Raw genomic sequence first — 14,349 nt, forward strand, 5'->3', positions numbered from 1 at the left:
TTGGGGGTGGAGCTTCTGACGGGACAGGTTGATTGGAGGGTGGACCGTGGCGTCAGGCATGGCATGGGGGCATGGAGAAAGGAAGGCATGGCATGGGGGCCATTTTGTCCCCTGCGTAGCCATCGCCTCATTAATATGCCACTTGAGACGTGAACGCCAAGTAACTTTATTAGAGTTCAACAGCCCCAAGAAACGCCAGGGACCGTTCGGCAGCTCACGCAACCGTCCACAGTTCAAAAAAAAATTGGAACTCTTCAGATGATAACAAATGCAAATTGAGATCTATATTCCACTGACAGGGATCTAACCGTTACAAATAAAGCTCGTTGGCCTTGGAAATCGCTACGAAAAAATGAAATAATAAAAGAATTTGATGGAACTTGGTACAGTATGTTGGTCATTGGAACTCAGTTGGAAGCCTGGCGAGTGCATTCAACAGGGAAGCCCTGTGGAAACCTTTTACTGTCCGAACAATAATCATAAATCATGTAGTTCTTGCGCACCCATTCAAGTTTCTGCTGCTCACTCGACTCCAACGCCTCTGCATCATACCATGAATTCACAGAGCAATCAGAGGAGGCAGAGCATGTCTCTGCTTTGAAATTTCCATAAGACGCCACAAATGGGGATTTGCTCCAATCGATCTTCACTGCACCGCCTCTGGTTGCCCAATTGTCTGCGTTCCACAGGCTCGAATATATTCTCATCGCTTGATTCTTCGGATATGCAACGCCCAGATCCTCACTGTTCTTGAATACTCTCACCGGAGTTCCATCAACAGAAAATCTGCACAATATCAGAAATACACATTATAAGTACAATAATGATGTTAAAAGTAGAGGGCCAGGCCAAATAGAACATTCACTAGCTGATTTAAAGTTGCAGGGACAATATTAACTTACATAATTTGTTGGGGATTCCAGAGCAGGGAGTAAGTGTGGAAATCTGCTGTTGGGTCGAACCAAAGGTAGAATTGCTGCTCCCGACCGCCTTTTCCTTGTGAGAAAACATTAGTGTGCATAATATAGGGGTCTCCAGACAGATTTCCCAGGAACTCGAAGTCTATTTCATCGTGTTTATCCCCTTGTGACGAGAGCTGCAGCAGAACATCACCATTTTATTAGATCATGCTCAACTTCCCACAACAATACTAGTACTACCCACTACTGATTTCAGGGCTACAGAATGAAATGGAGGGAGAAACTTACATAGTATGCAGTAACAGTACCGGCCGAGTTACCAGGCACTAGCTTGATTTGCATATCAATCTTGCTAAAGAGATATTCATTCTTGGATTGGAAGCCAGAACCTGTTTTCATATAGCGGACGCAGGGGAGGAGATAAGCATCGGTTCAACATACTGTAGAAATCATATATATATGCAGTAAGCAAATGAGGTAAAATACCTGATGACTGATCGAGAGTGAGCTGCAAGCGTTGGCCATTGTCGAGTATCTTAGCACGATCATTTCCCCAAGTGATGTCAAAGTCATTGTTAAAATTTGCAGAAACAAAGTGAGAGGCGGAGAGTGCAAGGCTTAAGAGGAGGAAACATATAATGTGTGCCATTGTGAAAGTGAAGACAAGAATGTAAAATGAAGAATTATTGATGGAGGCAAGGATGTGGTGTGGTGATTGCAGAGGGAGATGAATGGGATTTATAGGCAGGGTTAGCGTAGTCAGAAAAGGAATGGAAAGTTGCGAGAAATTTCAGAGGGAGTTGTTGAGTGTCTGAGTTGGAGCGCGTAATAGGTACAGTTACAGGTAGAGAAGGTGTTTGGTTTTATTGAACGCGGAGTTGGAGGAATTGGAGAGTACAGCTGGCAAAGGTGTGCGCATTATGAAACAGTTGTGTTCCATAACTTGGTTGCAGTTCGAGACTACTTGCATTGCAGTATCTTGGATGTTGACATCTCATCGTCCACTGATCGGTCAAATGCCAAAGAGGGTCTCTTTTTAGGAAGATACATTTTTAATGGTATATTTTTATGTAAAGGTGAGTATTTATTCAGTTGTTTATTGGTCTTTTGTTTATATACACGGAGACTTATGTTTTCCTTCCATTAAATGCAACTAATATTTCTTGGAAATTGTGTCAGCAGGAGAGAAATAAGATTTTTGTATGATTTGCAGCGAATTGATTTTCCAAATAAAAAGAAAGGAAATGGTCTTTTATAGTCTATGATGCCAACAATCTCTATGTGGATCTACAAATGGGTTAGATCAATATGGGACTACTTCGTACTGCTTGCGGGAGGTACCTAACTGCACTACAAACGAGGTCTACATACCTTACCCCCTTGTGGGATTTGAACTTGTGACCTCTCTTTCAAGAGCACAATGACGAAAAACAGTAAAAGAATAATGAACGAACGAGATGTTTTTAATCGTCTTGCATTCTTTTTAATCAATTTTTAACCGTTGATTTTAAAATATAGGTCGTTCCTTTCAAATAAGGAATGCCTTCGGCGAAATCATTAGGCTAGTATTTAACTGTGATGTAACTTTGCATATCAATGCTTTAAAAATAAAATAAAATAAATTGTGGGTGGGATAAAGGTATACCTTCAAAGCAGAGAGCTTGATCAACAGTAAATACAAATAAACTGTTAAGTGGCAAGACCAACACTAGTAGAAGGGGGATCATGATCATCAAGTTTACAACATACATCAACAAAAATAGTACTACGATCATCAATAGGCTTCCAATCAATAAGAGCATCATCCTCTTCATCTTATGTAAGTTGTTGAGTAAGAAGGGAAAATCATCAACTCCAAGTGAGCAAACTTAACAAAATATGGCTAACTAACAACACCACATCCATGAGAAGGGACCAAAAGTGGCTAAGAGGCCTAAGACCATTGATAAGTAGCACATTTTGTATGTCCTTTGAGAGACTTGGATTAGGGTTTATAATCTTGTATGGAAGATTCACTATGACCACTCTTTTGCCCAGAAGGTGGGGAACACCATGCAAGGAGCATTACCCTGGTACCTATGGTTATATATCTCCATCATATTTAGGTAAAGCTCACAACCATTTCTAGACACTTTACATATGTCAAATATGAGAGAGATAAACACATTATATTTGAGAGAGATAAACACATGATACCAAAAATGTTCTTTAATAAATTTGTGACTTTAATTATTAATATTTTAATAGTTTAATAAACTCACTTTGATAAAAAAAAAGAAGTTACTGTGGGCCACAAATGTGCATAGAGTTAATCAATTTGGGCAATTGAGCATATTCATGGGAGATGAATACGACATGTGCCTACAAATTAATCTCTTAATTTTTTCTTAGAGTAATAATCACAATAGAACAATTAGATATCTCTATGAGATGTCGTCTCTACCTTTTTCTCCCAAAGCTAAGGCTTTTCGTGTTGCTTTTGTGCAACAAGCTCCTACTAATAAGGGCTTCACTGAGCTACGACAAAACCATGATGCAACTCGTGAGATTGGTGGGTGATCATCATTTTCTCAGGATGTGGAGAGTGTTTGTGTGGCCCAGGCATTGAGAGATGATTGAAATGCATTGGCCTCTGGTCCCTCCATGACGTCTCAACCTCTACAATGTGTAAATATTTCTACTAATTGTTCTTTTTATTTCCTTCTCTATAGGTTTATGCATCTCAAAGTATAGGCAAAGGAAATAATAAATAAGAAAAAAGAGGATGGGTGAGGCGATGGCTTCCCACAATGGTATCCCCCTATGGTTGTCATGTCCCTTAAGGGGGTCTACAATATCCACATGTATTGCAACCCGTTGTGGATGTGAAGCGTTTAGCTCTCCTTATAATGTGGGGGCTTGGACAACTCCCTTTCCACCCTATGGGCTAGATTGAATGTTGCTAGGGTTTCAAAAATCCTAATCTGGATGTTTTAGTTCAATTTCTAGCATGTTTCAATTGCTTGTGGGATTTTCCCTTCCAACCAAATATAAAATTTGATGTCCCAACTAGATATTTTCATATCTAGTTCACCTTTCTTTATTTACAGACATTCCTTTTGTTCTTTTTAACCAATATAAAGTTTGCAAGATTTTGACCCCAATTAGATAATTTATTAACTAGCATCCAAGTTCGCTTTCATATCGAATTCTCACATCCTTTATTTTCCACTCTTCTTTTCAATTTCCTCCTTTCTCTCTCTTGAGAATTTGAAGTGCATAGTCTCACTTATGCTCCAATTTTCACTTTCATGCTCATTTTCCACATGATTCCACTTTACACCTTCGCAAGGTTTCCATCTACATTGAAACAATTGAAAATCACTTCCACCTTCACTTGCACATTAAATTTTTGCAAACCTATTCCATGCCTTAGTTATTTTTCACTAATCTCTATATTTCCTCTTGCAAATTTCAACCCTCCATTTGAACTTCATTTTTGTCCAATTGCAATTACATCTCTCACATAGATAATATGGATGATTGTTCCTATAAACCCTTTCTATTAATATCATACAAACAACACTCCCACCTAGTGACATGCTACCATCCTCCAAGTTACCTCCCCTTTGACATTAACATCACCATGATGCCATGCTATCATCATCCTCTTTTTCCACCTTGTAGAGTCTTACCTTCCATCTGAATGTCATTTTTGCATGTTTGCATTCATGGTTGGATTTTCACTTACATGTTTTGCAACTTCTTTTGTTTGATATTTTCCTTTTAATTGAAAATCCTTCCATCTAGATGAACCTCCATTTCCCATCTCTTGTTGACCCCTTCACTTCTACAAGACCCTTTCACTCATATTTCCACATGCACTTTCTTAGGGTTTTTACACTTACATCTTACATGTTCCCTTCATTCCTTTTTCATTTCACTCGTGGAAGTTTTCCTCCCATCTAACATTCCAATTATACATTCCATTTTCATCCACCTCCTCATTCACTTGCACGTGAAATTTACGCAAATCATTCAAAACTTTTCCCACTTCTTCTAAACTACTCCAAGATTGTCATTAATCCTCAATTGGACCCTACAACCACCATATCTAACATGTTTGTTCCTAGAACACATATTTTAATTAATTAGGATGGATTTAAGTGGCAAGTTGAATGATTGTACTCACACGTCATCTTTTGCTACTAATTTATTAGGCAACCATAAATGTTGTTTCATCTAGATACCAAGGCACCATTAATGTACAAACATTTTGCGAATCTATATGAAATTCTTCCACAAATTCAAGGATGTTTTTAATGCTTTTGCCATCCAATTTCATGGATTTTTTTCTCCTCTATGCATGGTATATTAATCAAATTTTTGAGGTTGGATTCTACTGATCATTGGCATGTTTTTTAAACATGTGTTGATGTCTTTAAGTTGGAGAATGTGGTGCATTACTTAAAAATCATATTTTCCACTCACACACCCTGTTGGTCATGTTTTACATATATCTATTGCAAATTCGTGAAGTAAAATGAATCTTACATTATAAGGGGTTAGGTTTTTGTGTTTGTAATGGTAAAGATCATCCAAGTCAAGTTATATTTTCTTGTATAACCTTCATGTATGAATGCAACTCAAATTTTAAAGTTTTCTATTTGCACTTGTTATGGTAATATAGATGTTTTTTGAAAAATCGATACAAGACACTACTTTCTTCTTGTCTTGCAATTTGTCTCCACATTTTTTTAGAGTTTTAAGGGATTCAAAGAAACCTTAAGCAATACAATTGTTATATTTTTTTAATAGGTTTCTATTAGTTTGCATCGAAGGGGTGTAGCAAAACCTTCCATTACATGAATTTAGTGTGTGTTATGCAAAAATGTTTCAAACTACTATGTGGAGATTTAAAATTATTTATGGATTATTAGGTAGAGATTACATTAATGGAGATAAATTTTGTTTGCAAAGGTTTTACACAATTGTGAGGGTTTTCACCTAGGATAGACCCTATTGCAAGACTGGGCATCAATCAAACTAGAAGGCCAACCATTTGTTCCTTATAAATCAAGAGAATCTTGCAAACATTTTTAGTTTTTCCACTTTCTTTATTCTGATTATACAATCTATTGTTAAAAATTTCTATTGATTCTAAGATTGATATTTTGTTAAAACCCTAAAAGAATATATAAAATATTTATCACTACCTCTGTATACAACTACTACTGCATAATATTTAAGAGATTTGTGACCTAAAAATCTTTAGTTGCATCAGTGACTTAGTTACTTGGAAGAACAGATGTAAATTTAATGTGGCAATCCTTAACAAAGATCAACAATCTCAACTAAAATACAGTCTTATTTTAACCCACTTTATTAAGAACAAATTTAACAGCCAGTTTCAATTGGCGTTAAATACAGGACGTGTAAGGCGCCGATTCATTTCAGGAGATTGGAGTGCATATTGACCGTCGTGTACAAAATACTAACAGGAAATTTGAGCGCCTTTAGGCCATCTTTGTTTTTTTTAATGGAACGGATGGTTACGAGTGCCTTCAGTGAGTAAAATTCATAATGTTAGATGACTCATTAATATGACGCGAAGAAACTTTAATTTCCTGTGTCTATGCAGCACCCAAACTGTACCATATACCATGTATTTTAATTTCCTACTGAAGGTAATCAGCCCTCCACAGTTCAAATAAATTCGAAATTCTTCAAATAATAATAAATTCAAACTGAGATATAAGTATATTCAATTGATCGGGATCCAATCGTTACAAAGATAGCCTCTTGGGCCTGGAATCGCTACAAAAATTGAAAGAATAAAAGAATTTGAATTAACGAATGTGATGAAACTGGTGCATGTTGTTCATTGAACTCAGTTGGATGCCTGGCGAGTACATTCAGCAGGAAAGCCCTGTGGAAATCTTTTACTGTCCGAACAGTAATCATAAATCATGTAGTTTTTGCGCACCCATTCAAGTTTCTGCTGTTTACTCGACTCCAATGCCTCCGCACCATACCATGAATTCACAGAGCAATCAGAGGAGGCAGAGCATGTTTCTGCTTTGAAATTTCCATAAGACGCCACAAATGGGGATTTGCTCCAATCGATCTTCACTGCACCGCCTCTGGTTGCCCAATCGTCTGCGTTCCACAGGCTCGAGTATATTCTCATCGCCTGATTCTTGGGATACGCCACTCCCAAATCCTCGCTGTTCTTGAACACTCTCACCGGAGTTCCATCCACAGAAAATCTGCACAATATCAGAAATACACATTATAACTAAATAAATGATGTTAAAAGTAGAGGGCCAGGCCAAAGAGGACATTCACTAGCTGATTTAAAGTTGCAGGGACAATATTAACTTACATAATTTGTTGGGGATTCCAGAGCAGGGAGTAAGTGTGGAAATCTGCTGTAGGGTCAAACCAAAGGTAGAATTGCTGCTCGCGACCGCCTTTTCCTTGTGAGAAAACATTGGTGTGCATAATGTAGGGATCTCCAGACAGATTTCCCAGAAACTCAAAGTCTATTTCATCGTGTTTATCCCCTTGTGACGAGAGCTGCAGCAGAACATCACCATTTTATTAGACCATACTCAACTTCCCACAACAATACTACTACTGCCCACTACTAATTTCAGGACTGCAGAGAGAATCGAAGGGGCAAACTTACATAGTATGCAGTAACAGTACCGGCGGAATTACCAGGCACCAGCTTGATTTGCATATCAATCTTGCCAAAGAGATATTCATTCTTGGATTGGAAACCTGAGCCTGTTTTCATACAGCAGAGGCAGGGGAGGAGATAAGCATAGGTTCAGCATACTGTTAAAATCACATCTATATTAGTAAGCAAATGAGATGGATATACCTGAGGATTGATCGAGAGTGAGCTGCAAGCGTTGGCCATTGTCGAGTATCTTAGCACGATCATTTCCCCATGTGATGTCAAAGTCATTATAAAAATTTGCAGAAACAAGGTGGGAGGAGGAGAGTGCAAGGCTTAAGAGGAGGAAACATAAAATGGGTGCCATTGGGAAGTGAAAACAAGAATGTAAAATGCAGGATTATTGATCGAGGTAAGGATGTGGTGAATGGTGATTGCAGAGGAAAATGAATGGTATTTATATAGGCAGGGTTAGCGTCGTCAGGAAAGGAATGGAAAGTAGCGAGAAGTTTCAGACAGAGTTGTTAAAGTGGATGAGTTGTAGCGCGCTTTGTATTTACAGCGCGCCAAGGTGTGGGATTTTATTGAACGCGGAGTTGGAGGAAGAGGAGAGAATTGTTGAGTACAGCTGGCGAAGGCGAGAAACAGGTGTGTCCCATAACTTGGGTGCAGTTCGAGGCTGCTTTCAGTGCAGTATCTTGGATGTTGACATCTCATCGTCCACATCGGCCAAATGCCGAAGAGGTAATTTTTATTTATTTATTTATGTCGTTGTTTATTAGTGTTTTTTATATCCACGGAGACTTGTGTTTTCCTTCCATTAGATGCAAGTAGTCTTTCTTGAAAATTGTATCAGCACGAGAGAAATAAGATTTTTCTATACTTTGCAGCATATTGATTTTCTAAATGGATTTTTTGGCCTTTTTTTTCCTTATTTTTCATTTGCGAAGGATTTTTGCTTTTTCTTTTGTAAATAGAAAAAAATAAAATTCAAGGAAAAAAATATTTGATGAGTTTCTAATGTTTTTATGCACTTTGGAAATTATGTGTGAGATTTTAGACTATTGTTTTTATGTGATCAAATAGATAATAATTTGCATTGGAAATCTTGTAGGAAATATTAGGCTTGGCTAATGTTTGTTTTATCTTGAGTGAAGTCAAACCATTCGAGATGTCATTCATAAAATAGTTCACATGCCTTGTCTATGTTTTTGGGTTTTGGATAAATGCCGACATCTTGAATCCCAATTGTTGGAGGCATGGTTTAGCCTAGTGTGATATAGAGAGAGACTAATAATGAGGCCAATGTTTGGATTTTGTTGTTGGTAGGGCAAATTTGGTGTTAGTTGTAAGTGTTCTTACTAAAGGTTTAAATGGAAAATCGTAGTCCAACCCTAAGATAGCAATGCAATGCTTTAAAAACCCATTATTCTTTATCTCATGGTAGTTTGTTATTATTGCTCTATTTTGGTTTTATTTCTCTCTAGTCTTTATGCATCATTTTCTCTATCTCTTTTTTAGTATTTTACTAAATGTCTCTCCTTTCTTACTACAAGCTTTTGTTGCATATATTTTTCCCATACAATTGTCTAAATACAAAATAAAATCTACAAACAAAGATTTAACATTATGCGAAAGATGTAACAATGCAAAAGCTCCATGTTAAGGTATACAATTTATGACACTACACTGCTATTGAGCCCTTCATGTTTGGTGAGCACTAAAAAAATTGCTTGTGTAGAAATGATTTGATTCATTGCGTTATATTCCTTGTTTACATTGATTCTTGCTTGAATCAACTAATTGTAAATCATGTACCACATTTGATTTCATTCCCTTAGACACTTGCAATTTAGCTTCAATGTTACCTCTTTCATATTCCAATCTTCCTAACAAAACTCTAGCTTCCTACACAGTGCTATTCTAGAAAACATATTATTTTTACATATACATGAAAGTTGGAGTTCAAATAATGGAGCACTAATATTCTAACTGTGAAGGAAGCAAATTAGAACTAGCATTGAGCACAATACTAAGCTCTTAATTCTACTTGAATAATTTAGAGATTTTAACATAGCTTCTAGAATCTAAGGTGTAAAAGCACACATACCTAGGGATTTATATTTATCCAAAGTGGATTGACAAGACTTCAAATTAAGGTAATCAACAAACAACATTTTTGTTGGGAAACTTACTATTAGTGTTCACATAAGTTAATAATGTGAGTTGTTAACACAAGTCATGTACCTATTTCAAATGTGGAAACAATAATTTTTCGAGGCTTGTTTATTTGTTTGTTTCATGAGCTATTAAAAAAAATCATCTAAATAGAAGTGGTTATAAGAGGTTCTCCTATAAAGTAAGAAATATAATTCCTATATATATTTGTAGTGTCATATTGAAGAAAGGAAGAATAAAAATAAATATTATTTTTGTGTAAAGTTTTGAAAATTAATTAATTCCTCATATATCCCAAATTAAAATTTGTAGTACACATCATCTCATGAAAAAATGGACGACAATAAATTTACAGTGGTATGACATTTTAAAAAGAAATCTAAGAGTACATTATAGAAATGTTTTTATGGAAATTTTGTTTTCATTGAGATCTTACATGAACTTTCAATTTAACTCTAATGTTATGTATTAAGAATCTATGTTGTATATGATGAATGCCTTGTGAATGTTATCATATGTATTAGAAAGCCCTTTTTCATTTAAAAATAACCTCTATTTTTTTAATAGTTGTCCCCTAAAATGGCCTCAAAAAAATTCATTCCCAAAACACATCCCCTCATCTTGTGTTGTCCATGTCCTTAAAACTTGGTGTAACATAGACCTATCTCAGTTTTGTGAGTAGGGTTGCCTATGTATTTTGATATAGGAACAAGATGTGTTCCTTACTTTTTTTGTTATGCATGAGACTTGATATGAATGAACATAATTGCAATAAATTGATTCACGAATATAACTAAAACTTGCACAAGGATATCGCTTACTAGCATGTTTCAAATTTCTACTTTGGTAGGGTTTCTAATATATTTCTTGCAAACAATATTCATTTTTTCACTCAACCTTGGTCATAGTGTAACACAATTTGTGCAAAATATTAAAGAAAGTCACTTGCCATGGTTTCAATGAGTCTTAAATTGTTTTATCCTCCTTCTTGTCAATTTCCTCTTCGCTAAACATCTTTTCTCTCTCTTCTCTATTTTGTCACTCTTCTTCTTATTGTTTGCATGCAATAAGACAAACACAAGAAAAATGAAAATTCATTGTGATAAATTTCGATGCCTTTATGTTTTTTTTGTGAAAAAATGAGAAGATGAGGGTTGATGGTGCCCCAATTAGCTAAAAAAGGCCCAATATGCCCACTTAAGAGAGCAATCTCTTTAAGTTTATCATGATATGTTAATATATACAGCTTTGTTCAAAATCTATAATTATTCACTATATAAATATCATTCCTCTTTATCTCAGAATAGTTTATCTAAATACATATAAAATAAATGATTCAACATATCATTGTAGTATCCTTATTTCAATACCATTGAGTTAACTTCATTAATAAAAAATTATGTCATGTATATTATGGTTTGTTTTCAAAGTCAATGTAAATTAGTTTAGGATCTTTGGGTAGTTAAATAATATAGTTTGTAAGATTCTTTTACACTTACTATACTTTGCATATGAAGAAAGGTTTACTTGTTTTCTATTGTGGTTTGGAGTCTAAGTTGGGTTTCTTAGTGAAGGAAGTTCTCTTTGAGCTTTATGTTGAAATTTTTGTGCAATTGTAGGAGGTTTTTTGTGCAATCAAAATAAGAATAGGATGCAAAATTATTTCCAAATTACAACATTAGATGAATAGAAGTCTAAAGGGCACTGGGGTGGCACAAATAACATATATGACAGTTTAACTTCAATATTCTAGTTGTATCCTACTAGAAATGAGAAATGGGAAACAAATCAAAATAAAAAATGAAGGGTGAAAATAACATAAATTTTTTCAATCCATTGAAATATAAAGTCCAATTCTGTCTCCTCCAATTGCAATGCTATTTTCTCATTTTCAAGTTTCATCCATAACATAAAATCTTTCAATCCATTGAAATATAAGTCCAATTCTATCTCCTCCAATTGCAATGCTATTTTCTCATTTTCAAGTTTCATCCATAACATAAAATCTTTCAATCCATTGAAATATAAGTCCAATTCCGTCTCCTCCAATTGCAATACTATTTTCTCATTTTCAAGAATCATCCATTTATATTCCCAAAATACTTGCCTCTTGCATACTCTAGCATGAGACATTTATGCCATGTTTGGGGAAACTTGCTCCACTGACTTGTTGCTTAGGATAATGTAAAACTAGAGAGAAAGATGGTTAGAGAAAGCTAGGGACCGGGATTACAATATTTATGGTTTGTTTTGAGAAGAAGCCCTCCCAAGTTTCTCAAAGTCAGGATCAATATTCAATGTTCCTAATTCTAATTAACAAAAATCAAAGTTCAACATGTCAATGTGTATGACATCCAAGATTGCTACAATGACTCGTGTTAAAACTCACCACTTAATGTTGTATCAAAATGTATGAATGATTAAAAATTATTAATACATATTTTTGTGTTATATAAATTAATTTAATAAAATACATATAAATTCAAATAATTTACGATGACAATTAAATACTATTCCAATAACTGCACCCGCCCACAAGATGGCGGTCTTCCGCCGACCTATCACTCTATTCAAGAAAAGCCTAAAAAAGAAAAAGAAAAAACTCTACGCGGCGTTTGACCGGTCAGTGGACGATGAGTGGTCAACATCAAACACAACTGCACACAACTAAGCCAGCCGTACACTCTTCTTTCTGGAATTCCGCGTGCAATAAAATCCGTAACTTTCTCGCGCTGTAAATACAAAGTGCGCTCCAACTCATCCATCTAACTCGTGGGGAAATTTCTTTGCTACTTTCCATTTCTCACCTGATCCTGCCCATTTAAACCCATCGAATTCCCTCTGCAATCCAACATTCACATCATCTTCAAATCTATCTATCAATACTCCTTCCTACATTTTACATCTTTGTCTTCACTTCCCAATGGACCTGCTTCAATGTTTTCTCCTCTTAACCCTTGCAATCTCATTTTCCCACCTTGTTTCTGCAAATTTTTACAATGACTTTGATATCTCATGGGGAAATGATCGTGCTAAGATACTCGACAATGGCCAACAGTTGCAGCTTAATCTCGATCAGTCCTCAGGTATTTATTTCATTTGCTTACTGAAAATATATGTGATTTTAACAGTATGCTGAACCTATGCTTATCTCCTCCCCTGCCTCTGCTGTATGAAAACAGGTTCAGGATTCCAATCTAAGAATGAATATCTCTTTGGCAAAATTGATATGCAAATCAAGCTGGTGCCCGGTAACTCCGCCGGTACTGTTACTGCATACTATGTAAGTCTCTCCCTTCATTTCATTCTGTAGCCCTGAAATTAGTAGTGGGCAGTACTAGTATTGTTGTGTGAAGTTGAGCATGGTCTAATAAAATGGTGATGATCTCCGCTGCAGCTCTCGTCACAAGGGGATAAACACGACGAAATAGACTTCGAATTCCTGGGAAATCTGTCTGGAGATCCCTACATTATGCACACTAATGTTTTCTCTCAAGGCAAGGGCAATCGTGAGCAGCAATTCTACCTCTGGTTCGACCCCACAGCAGACTTCCACACTTACTCCCTGCTCTGGAATCCCCAACAAATTATGTAAGTTAATATTATCCCGCTACTATTCAAATCAACTTGTGAATGCCCTCTTTGGTCTGGCACTCTAGTTTTAACATCATTATTGTAGTTAATAATGTTTATTTCTGATACTGTCCAGGTTTTCTGTGGATGGAACTCCAGTGAGAGTGTTCAAGAACAGCGAGGATTTGGGCGTTGCATATCCGAAAAATCAAGCGATGAGAATATATTCGAGCCTGTGGAACGCAGACAATTGGGCAACCAGAGGAGGTGCAGTGAAGATCGATTGGAGCAAATCTCCATTTGTGGCGTCTTATGGAAATTTCAAAGCAGAGACATGCTCTGCCTCCTCTGATTGCTCTGTGAATTCATGGTATGGTGCAGAGGCATTGGAGTCGAGCGAGCAGCAGAAACTTGAATGGGTGCGCAAAAACTACATGATTTATGATTACTGCTCGGACAGTAAAAGGTTTCCACAGGGCTTCCCTGCTGAATGTACTCGCTAGGCATCCAACTGACTTTGAAGACCAACACACGCCAAGTTTCACCAAAATTCTTTTATTCTTTCATTTTTTGTAGCCATTTGCAAAGCCCAAGAGGCTGTATTTGTAATTTTGTAACGATTGGATCCTGGTAAATTGAATATATATCTGTTTATCATTTGAAGAATTTCAAATTTCTTTGAACTGTGGATGGTAGCTTGAGTTTTCGTACTATCCTCGGCGTTTCTTCGCACTCTACAGGGGCTTGTGTGCTGGTTTTGGGATTCTGTAGACCTAGCTATTAAAAATCTTTTATTGATTCATGTCTTGAGTGTCATAATAGATCTGCCATTAACAAATAAAATTGTTTAGAGATGTTCAATTTTTATTTTTTTTGGAAGCATTTTGTATGGGATGGGCATTAGATATGCACTCCAAATTTTATGAAATGAATCTACATCTCAGGAAAAGGGACATATACATTTAATTGCATTTATGAATTACAAATAAAAAATATGCTATATTCTGATTTTGA

At 36.1% G+C, this 14,349-nt stretch overlaps 3 protein-coding genes across 3 annotated transcripts; 1 reads left to right on the forward strand and 2 right to left on the reverse strand.

Annotated features, from left to right (window-relative positions):
• Window positions 1-259: 259 nt before the first annotated feature.
• Window positions 260-1,676, reverse strand: LOC131032096 (xyloglucan endotransglucosylase protein 1). The gene is made up of 4 exons (XM_057963015.2): window positions 1,407-1,676; window positions 1,209-1,309; window positions 903-1,096; window positions 260-786 (listed from the first exon to the last, which is right to left on the reverse strand). Exons 1-4 carry the CDS (start codon window positions 1,567-1,569, stop codon window positions 408-410), a joined length of 837 nt encoding a protein of 278 aa, XP_057818998.2. The 5' UTR covers window positions 1,570-1,676; the 3' UTR covers window positions 260-407.
• Window positions 1,677-6,630: 4,954 nt separating this feature from the next.
• LOC131032095 (xyloglucan endotransglucosylase protein 1) lies at window positions 6,631-8,100 on the reverse strand. The gene is made up of 4 exons (XM_057963014.2): window positions 7,789-8,100; window positions 7,591-7,691; window positions 7,285-7,478; window positions 6,631-7,168 (listed from the first exon to the last, which is right to left on the reverse strand). The coding sequence occupies exons 1-4, from the start codon at window positions 7,949-7,951 to the stop codon at window positions 6,790-6,792; spliced, it is 837 nt and encodes a 278-aa protein (XP_057818997.2). The 5' UTR covers window positions 7,952-8,100; the 3' UTR covers window positions 6,631-6,789.
• A 4,434-nt stretch (window positions 8,101-12,534) lies between these two features.
• Window positions 12,535-14,001, forward strand: LOC131032083 (xyloglucan endotransglucosylase protein 1). The gene is made up of 4 exons (XM_057963002.2): window positions 12,535-12,848; window positions 12,945-13,045; window positions 13,160-13,353; window positions 13,472-14,001. The coding sequence occupies exons 1-4, from the start codon at window positions 12,686-12,688 to the stop codon at window positions 13,836-13,838; spliced, it is 825 nt and encodes a 274-aa protein (XP_057818985.1). The 5' UTR covers window positions 12,535-12,685; the 3' UTR covers window positions 13,839-14,001.
• Window positions 14,002-14,349: the final 348 nt, after the last annotated feature.

Source organism: Cryptomeria japonica, chromosome 4, assembly GCF_030272615.1.
Source record: "Cryptomeria japonica chromosome 4, Sugi_1.0, whole genome shotgun sequence".
In the NCBI taxonomy this organism is placed as follows: Eukaryota; Viridiplantae; Streptophyta; class Pinopsida; order Cupressales; family Cupressaceae; genus Cryptomeria; species Cryptomeria japonica.

Excerpts from the sequence above, each read along its gene's own strand:
- LOC131032095 (XM_057963014.2), bottom strand. The coding sequence starts at position 7,951 with ATGGCACCCATTTTATGTTTCCTCCTCTTAAGCCTTGCACTCTCCTCC. Across the intron at positions 7,692-7,788 it reads CACTCTCGATCAATCCTCAG|GCTCAGGTTTCCAATCCAAG; the intron begins GTATATCCATCT and ends GTATGAAAACAG. Across the intron at positions 7,479-7,590 it reads GTACTGTTACTGCATACTAT|CTCTCGTCACAAGGGGATAA; the intron begins GTAAGTTTGCCC and ends GTTCTGCTGCAG.
- LOC131032083 (XM_057963002.2), top strand. The coding sequence starts at position 12,686 with ATGGACCTGCTTCAATGTTTTCTCCTCTTAACCCTTGCAATCTCATTT. Across the intron at positions 12,849-12,944 it reads TAATCTCGATCAGTCCTCAG|GTTCAGGATTCCAATCTAAG; the intron begins GTATTTATTTCA and ends GTATGAAAACAG. Across the intron at positions 13,046-13,159 it reads GTACTGTTACTGCATACTAT|CTCTCGTCACAAGGGGATAA; the intron begins GTAAGTCTCTCC and ends TCTCCGCTGCAG.
- LOC131032096 (XM_057963015.2), bottom strand. The coding sequence starts at position 1,569 with ATGGCACACATTATATGTTTCCTCCTCTTAAGCCTTGCACTCTCCGCC. Across the intron at positions 1,310-1,406 it reads CACTCTCGATCAGTCATCAG|GTTCTGGCTTCCAATCCAAG; the intron begins GTATTTTACCTC and ends ATATGAAAACAG. Across the intron at positions 787-902 it reads TGGAATCCCCAACAAATTAT|ATTTTCTGTTGATGGAACTC; the intron begins GTAAGTTAATAT and ends GATATTGTGCAG.